Source organism: Barbus barbus, assembly GCF_936440315.1.
Source record: "Barbus barbus genome assembly, chromosome: 21".
NCBI lineage: Eukaryota > Metazoa > Chordata > Actinopteri > Cypriniformes > Cyprinidae > Barbus > Barbus barbus.
The window spans coordinates 25,293,698-25,306,822 of NC_136749.1; the positions used below are offsets into that span (position 1 = coordinate 25,293,698).

Genomic DNA, 13,125 nt, shown 5'->3' on the forward strand with positions numbered 1-13,125 from the left:
TATACACTCTAGAAATAGATGAACACAAACGCTTCTATAGCTACACAAGCTCCATTTTGTCATCAAAGTGCTAGAGAGTAATTTATAACACATGAAAGTAGGCGTTGCATTCTCAGAATTGCCACAAGGGATGCTCTACTGCAAATTAGCATAGTTTTCTTCTACAGGGCTGAGCAACAGTTTAAAGACGATAGTTATGAGCAATTTAACAGTAAGTTTATTGTTAGCTACCTGATTAATAATTAATAATTCATTTAGTTTAATTGCACAGACATTTGAAAGTAATATATTGCCGCCTTGAGTACTCACACATTACATACATTTTTAAATTACTGTTATTTTTTTTGTAGTTATTTGGTATATTTGATATCTTTTATTCATGTATTACGTTATTTGATAATATATGTTATTATTAGATATTTAATTGGACAAAATTTATCTGTACTATTTTTTACTTTAAAATTGTTTTTGCCATCATCTTATGTTCACTTTAAGTGAATTAATCTCAAAATGAATATACATTTTATTGGATGCAGTGTATTATATTTTGCATACTGTATTATAATGTTGTGATGCCTTTGATGTTTTATTTAATTTAATTTATTTAGGCAAATGGGTATATAATTTTAATACTGGCTAGTTATCCATTAACAGACAAAAATAAAAGAAAACAATTACTTTTTATAATAATATTAATGCATTCCTAACAGTAAGTATGTTTAGTTAATCACAACTGATTCTAATAGCATGTTGCAAAGCCTAAAATGTGATACTCTAATAAGCATAACAGCATTTGACTTTTTACTAATTTTTATCAGGACTTTTCAATATTGAATGAACTGTAGGCTCCCATAGATAAAATATCTCTTGCTTTCTTGAATGAATTTTGTTATAGAGCTTCTTGAAATGCATTCTGGGATTGTTCTCTCTATGAAGAGAGAAGAGTCTTACATTTTGGCTAAAACAAGGAGCCATCATGTCAGAACATGCACGCCTACAATGCTGTCTAGGTAGGCAGCTGACTGGATTTTGGAACAGGTTAGGAGTCCTCATTTGATTCCTAGTACAGTACCTGTCTCAGACTGCTAGACAGATCACAGCTTCCTTTTCCCAGAGGAAAGGTCTAAATAGATATGTGTGAAAGAAACCAAAGGGAAAGGAGCATATAAGGCTGAGCGCACAAGTGGGCAGGTTTGCAAACGGCACCGTTGCAGCAGTCACTATGGAGACCAGGAGGCAGCGAGGTGCATTGGCCTCTTCTTTATAAGATGCTGCAGGTAAAGCCTTTTACTGCAAAATAGAAATTCAAGAGCAAACCTACTGACAGCGTGTAACACAAGCACAGCTACTCCACAGGGAAGAGAAGAGATGCTATACCACTAAGGCTGGGGAATAACTAACTTTTCTAACAATATAAAATAAGCAATTGTAATGTTGCAATTTGACCATTAAATTCTCTTATTGTCATTAGACATTAAACTAATGACAAAAGTGAGTCCATAAGGATGGAGGAGACATATTTTTAGCCTATTCTTGAAGATGGCTAAGGACTCAGCTGCTCACACTAGTCACCATACCAGAAACGGCTCATTTCTTAGGGATTTAGATGAAGGGCTTTTAAGGATGAGGGCAAGTCGACACAGCTCATGGCAGGTATTTGATTACAGAGGGTGTGTAAATATATCATGTTTGACAATGAAAAACCACAACCTTGAGCCAGGTGATCTCAAAACCTGCTCAAAAGCAAATTTACAGAAGTACATCCATTTGTGTAGTATAAATATTTTATGTATCCATCTGTCCTTCCTGGTAACTATTAGATCAACAGTGATATATTTGCAGTATTTAAAGTGAAGTGTGTTTGCCATGTATTTACCAAGTTGAATTGCAAACACAATAACAGTTTTCCTGAACACTTACTTATAGTCTGCAGATTAAATTGGGATACTTATGGGTATTTTAACAAAAATGTACACACTTAAGCGTTAAAGAAAAACGTGTTGACCTTAAGATAATTTTTTAACAATTACAGCTCCTATTCATCCTGACAGACAAACACACGGATAGCTCGACAACATTTCTGCAAGACTGAAATTCTTCCTATCAGCTGATGGAAAACAAAGCACAGTGTTTGCTGACTAACAATGAACAGCAGCATCTCATGCTGTCAGCTCATGATTTCACTGTTCCATTAAGTTTGTTTCACATGAATCCTGTAAGCCAGAAAGTATAAGATACATAAGCTTCTGGAAAACAGCCAGAGATCCTTCAGTGTGAACTCATGGCATGCTCGGGGCGTGTGTGATTGTGTGAGAGTCCCCCCAGAGCACAGGTTAAATGATGAGGCTGTGCGGTGTGAAGAGGGAAATGTCACATACCGTGGTCACTTTCTCCAGGTCAGCTTCTGAGGAGGTGGGAGAGAGAGGGCTGCTGGGACTGAAGGAGGGAGAGCTGCCCGCACTGGACACGTACTCCGGATCGGGAACATACAGAACCTGCAAACACAACCGCAGGCATGAACGATCACCACACACACACACACGTTTGTTTCTGTGAATTGTGGGGACTTTCCATAGACTTCTATTACTTTTATACAGTAAGGAAACGTCTCAAAGTTCACTGCATCAAACATGATCTCTCCCGGTGCTCTTCAGATCTCTGAACACAGAACAGGCACCACTCGTGTTAGTTGCAGGGCAGTGGAGTCAGTGTTGAGGGGCTATTTAGCTGGCCGAAGCGCTGGGGAGGATTACGCTAATGGAAGGAGCCGCAGAGTTTGGTCAGGTGATCTGTGCTGAGAGCCCTCCAGCTGTACTGTTTCAGGTGGCGGTCGACCATTTCTAGCGCCTGACTCTATCTATTATCCTCTCATTACTGCACTCGCCACCATGTGAATATCAACGATCTGGACTTCAGCTTTGCTTAACATGTATTTGTGAGGAGATGATGAAGCAATACTGAAGCTGTTTAGCAAGAGATCTTTCATAACTGCTCATGCACCGACTGGAACAGAGAAGTCATTAATCACTCCATCTCTCTGAGAGATATTATCTGGTTAAATGTCATATTGTCCAATAATTGATATGCTGTTGCACTATATTAAACAGTGAGAGATTGATTCTTTGTCTAACGCTTGCCAGAGATCTAATGGTGAGGGAGTGAAGCATCGCAATGAAAGTTTGCAGAGAAAGCCTGCCATGAATTCAGTTTAGAGTGTGTAATTTTTGTAACATCAAAGCCAACATGAAACGGCATTACCAGCCTTTTTTGACTTCTGTAACGTGATGTATTTCAGAGCAAAACATGATATCCAAGTAGTAATAACTGAGAGGTTTTGTTTTAACTATTGGCAACAATTGGCATCTACACATCACAGTAGCTTAAATAATTACCCAAAATACCTAAAATGAAACTAAACTAAAAAACAAAACAAAAATATAGCTGCAAGCAGCGATGACGGGCCCAAGCCGTCAGCATACGCCACCCCGGTGGCATCGATAAAACGGTGCCCAGCGAGCACACGCATCACAGTAACCCTCTGGCAGTTTGGTTTTAAGGGATACGGCAATTAAAGAGTTAATCCAAACCATCAACTCTGTGAAACACACACACACACAGAACAACATATAAAACTTTAAATTCTGTGAAAATATATTTTTCATTGGTAGTTCATGTTAGTTAATGCATTTACTAATGCTAACAAATGAGAAATTATTATAGTTACCAAAAGGTTTTAATGATTTATAAGAATTTTTTAATGATTTATTTTTCCATTAACTAACATGAATAATTTTTTCTAACACAAATGAATAAAGTAAAAAATATATTGTTAATATTTAATGTTATTTGTGAATTAACCAATGTTAAAAAACATTATTTAACTGTTGTTAGTTAACATCATTAATAAATATATACCATTTAATGTTGATCAAAATCAATTCCAAAATGTGTTAATATATTTTTAAATTTTAAAGTTTTATTTTTTGAACATGACTATTTTTCTAATATTAAAAATATTTTGTTCATCGCTAGTTCATTGTAAGTTCATACTATCAATGAAGAATTAACATGCTGTAAAAATATATTTTTCATTGTTAGTTCACGTTAATTAATGCATTTCCTAATGTTAAGAAATGAGACCTTATTATAAAGTGTTATCAAAATCTTTAATGATTTATAAGCATTTTTTTAAGATTTTAAAAAACAGACCCTCTCTCTCTCTTTCTCTCTCTCACCCAGCTCCTCAATCCACACAGTCACTCACACAGTCACTCACAGCCCACCCCACCCCACCCCTCACTCAGATGCAGTGACAGGAGCTCTCACTCAGATGCATTGAAACAGCTCTCTGATAGTTTTTAAATTTTCTCCTCTGCATAGTGTATTGCAAATTCATGAAATTAATCACATATCCTCAGACTGTATTGTTCTGTGTATGTAATTTTTTATGAAGTGGTTGGAAGCTGTTCTTAAAAGATAAAAAAAAAAAAAAAAGTTTTCTCTTTTTTACTGTAACTTTAATAAATTGCCATTAAATCATCGTTCAAGATATCCTAAATCCGTCCGCAATTTAGCATCTTCAGTATTTTGGCATCATGAGAAAAAATGTTTGGTGTGATTTCCGTGTTTTTGCTTTGAGGAGTATTAATTTGTTTACAGCCCGTTTTTAAAAAAAACCCACATTAAAATAAATATAGCCGACTTCCTGTTGGTCGTAGCTAATGACTGTAAATTAGAAAGTTGTCCGGATTAATTAGAACAATTTATGTACCGAGTTTGGTGTCTGTAGCTATCATTATATATATAATCATTAATAATTATATACCATTTAATGTTGATCAATATTAATTCCAAAATGTGTTAATATATTATTAAATTTTAAAGTTTATCTTTTGAACATGATTATTTTTCTAACATTAAAAAGATTAATAAATGCTTTTAAAAAAATTGTTCTTTGTTAGTTCATACTATCATGGAAGAATTAACATGCTGTAAAAATATATTTTTCATTGTTAGTTCACGTTAATTAATGCATTTCCTAATGTTAAGAATTGAGACCTTATTATAAAGTGTTATCAAAATCTTTAATGATTTATAAGCATTTTTTAAAGATTTAAAAAAACAGACCCTCTCTCTCTCTCTCTTTCTCTCTCTCACCCACTGGCTCAATCCACACAGTCACTCACAGTCACTCACAGCCCACCCCACCCCCACCCCTCACTCAGATGCAGTGACAGGAGCTCTCACTCAGAAGCAGTATATCAACTCTCTGATAGTTTTTTAATTTTCTCCTCTGCATAGTGTATTGTAAATTCATGAAATTAATCACATATCCTCACACTGTATTGTTCTGTGTATGTAATTTTTTATGAAGTGTTTGGAAGCTGCTCTTAAAAGATAAAAAAAAAAAAAAATCTATTTTTTACTGTAACTTTAATAAATTGCCATTAAATCATCGTTCAAGATATCCTAAATCCGTCCGCAATTTAGCATCTTCAGTATTTTGGCATCATGATAAAAAATGTTTGGTGTGATTTCCGTGTTTCTGCTTGGAGGAGTATTAATTTGTTTACAGCCCGTTTTTTTAAAAAACCCACATTAAAATAAATATAGCCGACTTCCTGTTGGTCGTAGCTAATGACTGTAAATTAGAAAGTTGTCCGGATTAATAAGAACAATTTATGTACCGAGTTTGGTGTCTGTAGCTAAAACTAACCCCCCCATTTTTGACAAAAGGTGGCGCTATAGAGTGCCTCTTCCACGCCCGTTTATGAGCTTTTTCCAGTGTCTAACTATCATTAATACTGATATGTGTGTTGAGTTTCATGACATTCTAAACATGTTATCTGCCTCAAAATCACCAGAAACGAATTTTCAACTTTGACACGTTGCCATGGTAACATAATTTTAGATATCAATATTCCTTTCACAGTTTTACATCGGCCGTGTTTTGACATTATTCTGGTGAAGTTTGAAGCAAATCGAGTAAAAATAAGATGCTGAATTCAAAGCATTTTGAAAACGACACACTTCCTGCAGCCAGTTGGTGGCGCTATAACTTTCAGTCATAATAGTCACATCTATCCGATCGGCATCATACAACGAACAAATCACTGAAGTTTGATCTACATCATACAATGTATGTGGACGTTATTAGGCATTTCCTGGGTCTCATTTTTCGCCATAACTTCATCGCCTCGCCACGGGCAAACCGTTCGACATATCAAAAATATCTTCGCAATTTAGCGTCCCCAATGTCTTGAGATCATGTTCACCGAGTTTGGTGGCAATCGTATGGAAATCCTCAGAGGAGTATATCAAATTCCAGAGCATGCGCTTTTTAAACAGCCCTGAATAGCCGACTTCCTGTTGGGCGGAGCCTAAAACATGCAGCGTGAAAGTTGTTCAGCTCAATGAGTTCTATATGTGTACCAAGTTTCATATGAATACGTGCAAGTATGTGTGAGCTATACATCAAGCTTTCTGACAATTTTGCAGGGGGCGCCGTAGAGCCCCTGTGCCACGCCCGGGTCCCAGCCTCAGCGGCGTCCTAATGGCCGCAGGTTCCAACGTGCGTGCCAATTTTCAAGAGTTTTCGGGCACGTTAAGGCCCCCAAAAGTACCCGGATAGTCGAAATAAAAAATAATAAAAAAAAAAAAAATAAATATAGCTGCGAGCAGCGATGACGGGCCCAAGCCGTCAGCATACGCCACCCCGGTGGCATCGATAAAACGGTGCCCAGCGAGCACAAGCATCACAGTAACCCTCTGGCAGTTTGGTTTTAAGGGATACGGCAATTAAAGGGTTAATCCAAACCATCAACTCAGTGAAACACACACACACAGAACAACATATAAAACTTTAAATTCTGTGAAAATATATTTTTCATTGGTAGTTGATGTTAGTTAATGCATTTACTAATGCTAACAAATGAGAAATTATTATAGTTACCAAAGGTTTTAATGATTTATAAGCTTTTTTTAATGATTTATTTTTCCATTAACTAACATGAATAATTTTTTCTAACACAAATTAATAAAGTAAAAAATATATTGTTAATATTTAATGTTATTTGTGAATTAACCAATGTTAAAAAACAACATTATTTAACTGTTGTTAATTTACATAATTAATAAATATATACCATTTAATGTTTATCAAAATCAATTCCAAAATGTGTTAATATATTATTACATTTTAAAGTTTTATTTTTTGAACATGACTATTTTTCTAATATTAAAAATATTTTGTTCATTGTTAGTTCATTGTAAGTTCATACTATCAATGAAGAATTAACATGCTGTAAAAAATACATTTTTCATTGTTAGTTCATGTTAATTAATGCATTCCCTACTGTTAACAAATGAGACTTAATTATAAAGTGTTATCAAAACCTTTAATGCTTTATAAGCATTTTTTAAGGATTTTATTGAGAAGTTTAAACAGACCCTCTCTCTCTCTCTCTCTCTCTCTCTCTCTCTCTCTCTCTCTCTCTCTCTCCTCCACACTCACTGAACTCACACACAGTCAGTCACCCACCCAGTCACCTACCGCACACATTAGAAGCACAGAGACAGGAGAACTCTGATAAGTTTGAAAATGTTCTCCTCTGTATAGTGTATTGTAAATTCATGGAATTAATAACATATCCTCAGACTGTATTGTTCTGTGTATGTAATTTTTTATGAAGTGTTTTGAAGCTGCTCTTAAAAGATAAAAAAAAAGAAAAGTGTTATTTTTTACTGTGACTTTAATAAATTGCCATTAAATCACCGTTCAAGATATCCTAAATCCGTCCGCAATGTAGTATCTTCAGTATCTTGGAAGCATGTGAAAAAATGTTTGGTGTGAATTGTTGGTTTCTGCTTGGGAGGAGTATGAATTTGTTTACAGCCCGTTTAAAAAAAAAAAAAAACACATAAAAAAAAAAATAGCCGATTTCCTGTTGGTCGTAGCTAATGACTGTAAATTAGAAAGTTGTCCGGATTAATAAGAACAATTTATGTACCGAGTTTGGTGTCTGTAGCTATCATTATATATATATAATCATTAATAATTATATACCATTTAATGTTGATGAATATTAATTCCAAAATGTGTTTATATATTATTACATTTTAAAGTTAATCTTTTGAACATGATTATTTTTCTAACATTAAAAAGATTAATAAATGCTTTAAAAAAAAAAGTTCTTTGTTAGTTCATACTATCATGGAAGAATTAACATGCTGTAAAAATATATTTTTCATTGTTAGTTCACGTTAATTAATGCATTTCCTAATGTTAAGAATTGAGACCTTATTATAAAGTGTTATCAAAATCTTTAATGATTTATAAGCATTTTTTAAAGATTTTAAAAAAACAGACCCTCTCTCTCTCTTTCTCTCTCTCACCCACTGCCTCAATCCACACAGTCACTCACACAGTCACTCACAGCCCACCCCACCCCCACCCCTCACTCAGCTGCAGGCTGACAGGACCTCTCACTCAGAAGCATTATATCAACTCTCTGATAGTTTTTAAATTTTCTTCTCACCATAGTCTATTGTAAATTCATGAAATTAATCACATATCCTCAGACTGTATTGTTCTGTGTATGTAATTTTTTATGAAGTGTTTGGAAGCTGCTCTTAAAAGATAAAAAAAAAAAAGTTTTCTCTTTTTTACTGTAACTTTAATAAATTGCCATTAAATCATCGTTCAAGATATCCTAAATCCGTCCGCAATTTAGCATCTTCAGTATTTTGGCGTCATGAGAAAAAATGTTTGGTGTGATTTACGTGTTTCTGTTTGGAGGAGTATGAATTTGTTTACAGCCCGTTTTTTTTAAAAACCCACATTAAAATAAATATAGCCGACGTCCTGTTGGTCGTAGCTAATGATTGTAAATTAGAAAGTTGTCCGGATTAATAAGAACAATTTATGTACCGAGTTTGGTATCTGTAGCTAAAACTAACCCCCCCATTTTTGACAAAAGGTGGCGCTATAGAGTGCCTCTTCCACGCCCGTTTATGAGCTTTTTCCAGTGTCTAACTATCATTAATACTCATATGTGTGTTGAGTTTCATGACATTCTAAACATGTTATCTGCCTCAAAATCACCAGAAACGAATTTTCAACTTTGACACGTTGCCATGGTAACATAATTTTAGATATCAATATTCCCTTCACAGTTTTACATCGGCCATGTTTTGACATTATTCTGGTGAAGTTTGAAGCAAATCGAGTAAAAAGAAGATGCTGAATTCAAAGCATTTTGAAAACGACACACTTCCTGCAGCCAGTTGGTGGCGCTATAACTTTCAGTCATAATAGTCACATCTATCCGATCGGCATCATACAACGAACAAATCACTGAAGTTTGATCTACATCATACAATGTATGTGGACGTTATTAGGCATTTCCTGGGTCTCATTTTTCGCCATAACTTCATCGCCTCGCCACGGGCAAACCGTTCGACATATCAAAAATATCTTCGCAATTTAGCGTCCCCAATGTCTTGAGATCATGTTCACCGAGTTTGGTGGCAATCGTATGGAAATCCTCAGAGGAGTATATCAAATTCCAGAGCATGCGCTTTTTAAACAGCCCTGAATAGCCGACTTCCTGTTGGGCGGAGCCTAAAACATGCAGCGTGAAAGTTGTTCAGCTCAATGAGTTCTATATGTGTACCGAGTTTCATATGAATACGTGCAAGTATGTGTGAGCTATACATCAAGCTTTCTGACAATTTTGCAGGGGGCGCCGTAGAGCCCCTGTGCCACGCCCGGGTCCCAGACTCAGCGGCGTCCTAATGGCCGCAGGTTCCAATGTGTGTGCCAATTTTCAAGAGTTTTCGGGCACGTTAAGGCCCCCAAAAGTACCCGGATAGTCGAAATAAAAAATAATAAAAAAAAAAAAAAAAAAAAAAAAAAAAAAAAAAAATAATAATCCTTAGAAGAACAATAGGGCCCTGCGCCTTACTGGCTTGGGCCCTAATAATCCTTAGGGGAACAATAGGGCCCTGCGCCTTACTGGCTTGGGCCCTAACAAGCAATACGATATTCAGTGGGGAAATACACACCTGACCAGGGACCACATTTCTGGAGAAGAGTTTGTTAAGCTGAACAAGTTCGTTGGGAGTTGTGTCAAACTTCAGTGCGATGTTGTTCAGAGTGTCCCGTGACTCCACCTGCAGAACAAAAGCACAAAAACAAGAAGGGAGAAGAGGAAGACATTTCTTTAGTTTCCTCTTGGTCTACACAAGGTGGATGTTATACACTACCGCTCAAAATTGGGGGTCGGTAAAATTTTTGAATGTTTTTGGAAGAAGTCTCTTATGCTCACCAAGGTTGATTTACTTGATCAAAAATACAGTAAAAACAGTAATACTGTGAAAAAATATTGCAGTTTAAAATAACAGATTTCTATTAAATTGTATTGTATAATGTAATTCATTTCTGTGATGCAAAGCTGAATTTTCAGCATCATTACTTCAGTCTTTAGCGTCATGTGATCCCTCAGAAATCATTCTAATATGACGATTTAGTGCTAAATAATTTTTTTTTATTACTATCAATGTTGAAAACTGCTTTTTTTTATATATATATAGAAAGTTCAAAAGAAGAACATCTGTGCTGAATAAAAGCATTAATTTGATTTAAAAAAAAAAAAACTTTCATGACCCCAAAATTTTGAATGGTAGTATAAAGCTGCTATTCAATTACATCTACAATTTAATTAAGTTTTCTTCTAATAAACTTAATCCTAAACACATACTATAACTGTAGAATTTTAGCCAGCAGACCACTATCCAATAAAATAAAATATAAAGTAAAATAAGGCCACCAAGGGTGAAAAGCTGGTGTAAATTTGAGAAAAAAAGTTAGTTTGACACTAAAACAAAGTGAGAAGACAAAAACCTAACAGCAAGAGAAATGTTGCATGGTGTGAATATATCCTTCCCCTTTTTTACATGCTGTGTGGAACTTATCGCTGCATGATCAATTCTACAAAACACTGACATGCTAAATTCCTCCTATAGTCTAGTCTGAAGGGAAAGTATGCAAGCTATCCATTTACATGTGTTCCACAGAAGAAAAAAAACCCATACAGGTTTGGAACAAACCTGAGGGTGAGTAAATGACAATATTTTCATTTTTTGGTTAACTAACCCTTTAACCACTTCCCACAAAACAAAGACACAGCTCCTCTTCATGAACACCATCTTGTGACTAATTATTTTTCAGCATCTTGCAGCATGAGCTCTGTGTTTCTGAAACAACAGAAGTTTAACTTGGAAAAAGATGCCTAAAGATCCTTGTGTTTTGAATGCAAGAGCGCATCTTGTGTGGGCGGCCCCTAAGAGGACAATCCAGAGAAAACATAAAATAAACATTTCTTTATGACTGTAATGGTTTACGTCGTCACACAGCGTTTTCCCAAACATCAGACAGTAAAGAGCATTTATTAGACACGTTGAACTCTTAGGTCATTATTATCTAATACCATCTCTACTCTGAATCAGATTTATTTGAGTTGTTTTTCTTAGAGAATGGAAGACCCCCCCCAAAAAAAACATTTGCACAGAAGTTTTCTGGTCATCTCCAGATGGGAACGTCAGTAGTCGATATTCCCAATGCCCCCACGCTAGTGGTGTCCTTTCATCCAGTCTGTTTGGCGCAGAACATTGATTCCCTGTCAGAGCCATTTGAAAACGGTTCTTCCGTGGGCTATTTATTTGTAGCTTCTGGACGCTTCATTTCAGAGCAAACACAACCTGCCTTCACTGGACACTAATGCCTGTAGTTGTTAGATGGTGAATTTATGATTTTCTCTGCAGTCTAGACGTGCTCTATCCTTCTCTCCCGTGTTTTGTCCCCTCCTAATTCAATCTCAGACTTTAGCAGGAAGTCCCGCTGAGGTCTGTCGTCCTCTTTCTAAAGGCAGCCGTGGATAAAAATATCACCCAATATACAACACAAGCGGTGCCAGCAGAGATGTCAGCCGTTGCCAGTCGCTTCTGCTTGGAAAAAAGACACGCAGCAGTAAGAGTCATCAGAGCAGTCTAGACAAACTCAACATTTTCCAGACATGGGCGGCTTAAGGTTCCTTCTGGGAAGTAGGAAATGCGTATGGATCAAATAAAAGTCGAATGCATTCTTGTTTGAGTTTGTAGTCTACTGCATACAAGTCATGTCAACAGAATCAACAATATAACTATAAATTGATGCAAAGATATGTACAACTAGTAAAGAAACACCAGAGCGCATCAGTCCTTACACTGACTTCCTGACACATTCAAGTATCAAGGTTAATAATCAAAATAATTCTTCTGACAAGTAGTATCTTAAGTAGTAAACTTTTTCAACTATACACTGCGGTTTAGCTACTTGACACTTTAATAGAATCTGCAGGCAGAGGCACATTTTAGAGAGGCTTCAAACGCGGCTCACCCATTCTGAATTTAGACACGTTGAACTCTTAGGTCATTAGGATCAAGACTAGTAACGTCTAGGGTTGGCTCCAAACATCATGAGACAGTGTTTAGCTCTTACACCACCCTAAAGCTGGGAGCAGCTTCCACGAGTTGTCACACGTCTCATCAGAAGCCATATTCAAGTCCAAACACATGCATTTCTGCATGTATTATTTGATTATTAAAGTGCTCTACTAGTACATTTTATTACACAGCATTATATTCCTTCAAATTTATTTTCTATTCATTTTTCAAATTTGTAAATTTATGTTTTTTAAATACTTTATTATGCATTCTGTTATCTTATGGCGAACGTGTACTCAATCTGTCTAAACTAATTAGAAGCAAGCAAACATGTTTTTCAGGGCCAATGCTGATTTAACTCTCTTTAAATGCATTTAAATGATTTTATCTGCAAAACGGTTTTGAAAATGACCGATAACCATAAAAATGCTTAATATAAGATAATTGGCCAGGCCGATAATCGGTCGACGCCTAACAAATAAACACACACACAATTTATATATATATATATATATATAAATAAAATCACATATATATGAACATATATACATGTAATTATTTCTTAACAACATGTGCGTGTGTGTGTGCACAGTACACACATATATTATGTAAATATAATATATTTTATTTTGGATGCGATTA

General features: G+C 35.6%; 1 protein-coding gene across 5 annotated transcripts in view; it reads right to left on the bottom strand.

The window, feature by feature from the left end:
- LOC306886971 (oxidation resistance protein 1-like) overlaps positions 1–13,125 on the bottom strand; it is a gene marked incomplete at its 5' end in the record, with an annotated part of 150,680 nt that overhangs the window by 31,650 nt on the left and 105,905 nt on the right. For all 5 annotated transcript variants that reach the window (XM_079444387.1, XM_079444388.1, XM_079444386.1 and 2 more), the window contains 2 exons: positions 2,379–2,495; positions 10,066–10,173. In XM_079444387.1, coding sequence (XP_079300513.1) covers positions 2,379–2,495; positions 10,066–10,173 — 225 coding nt within the window. The remainder of the gene's footprint in view (positions 1–2,378; positions 2,496–10,065; positions 10,174–13,125) is intronic.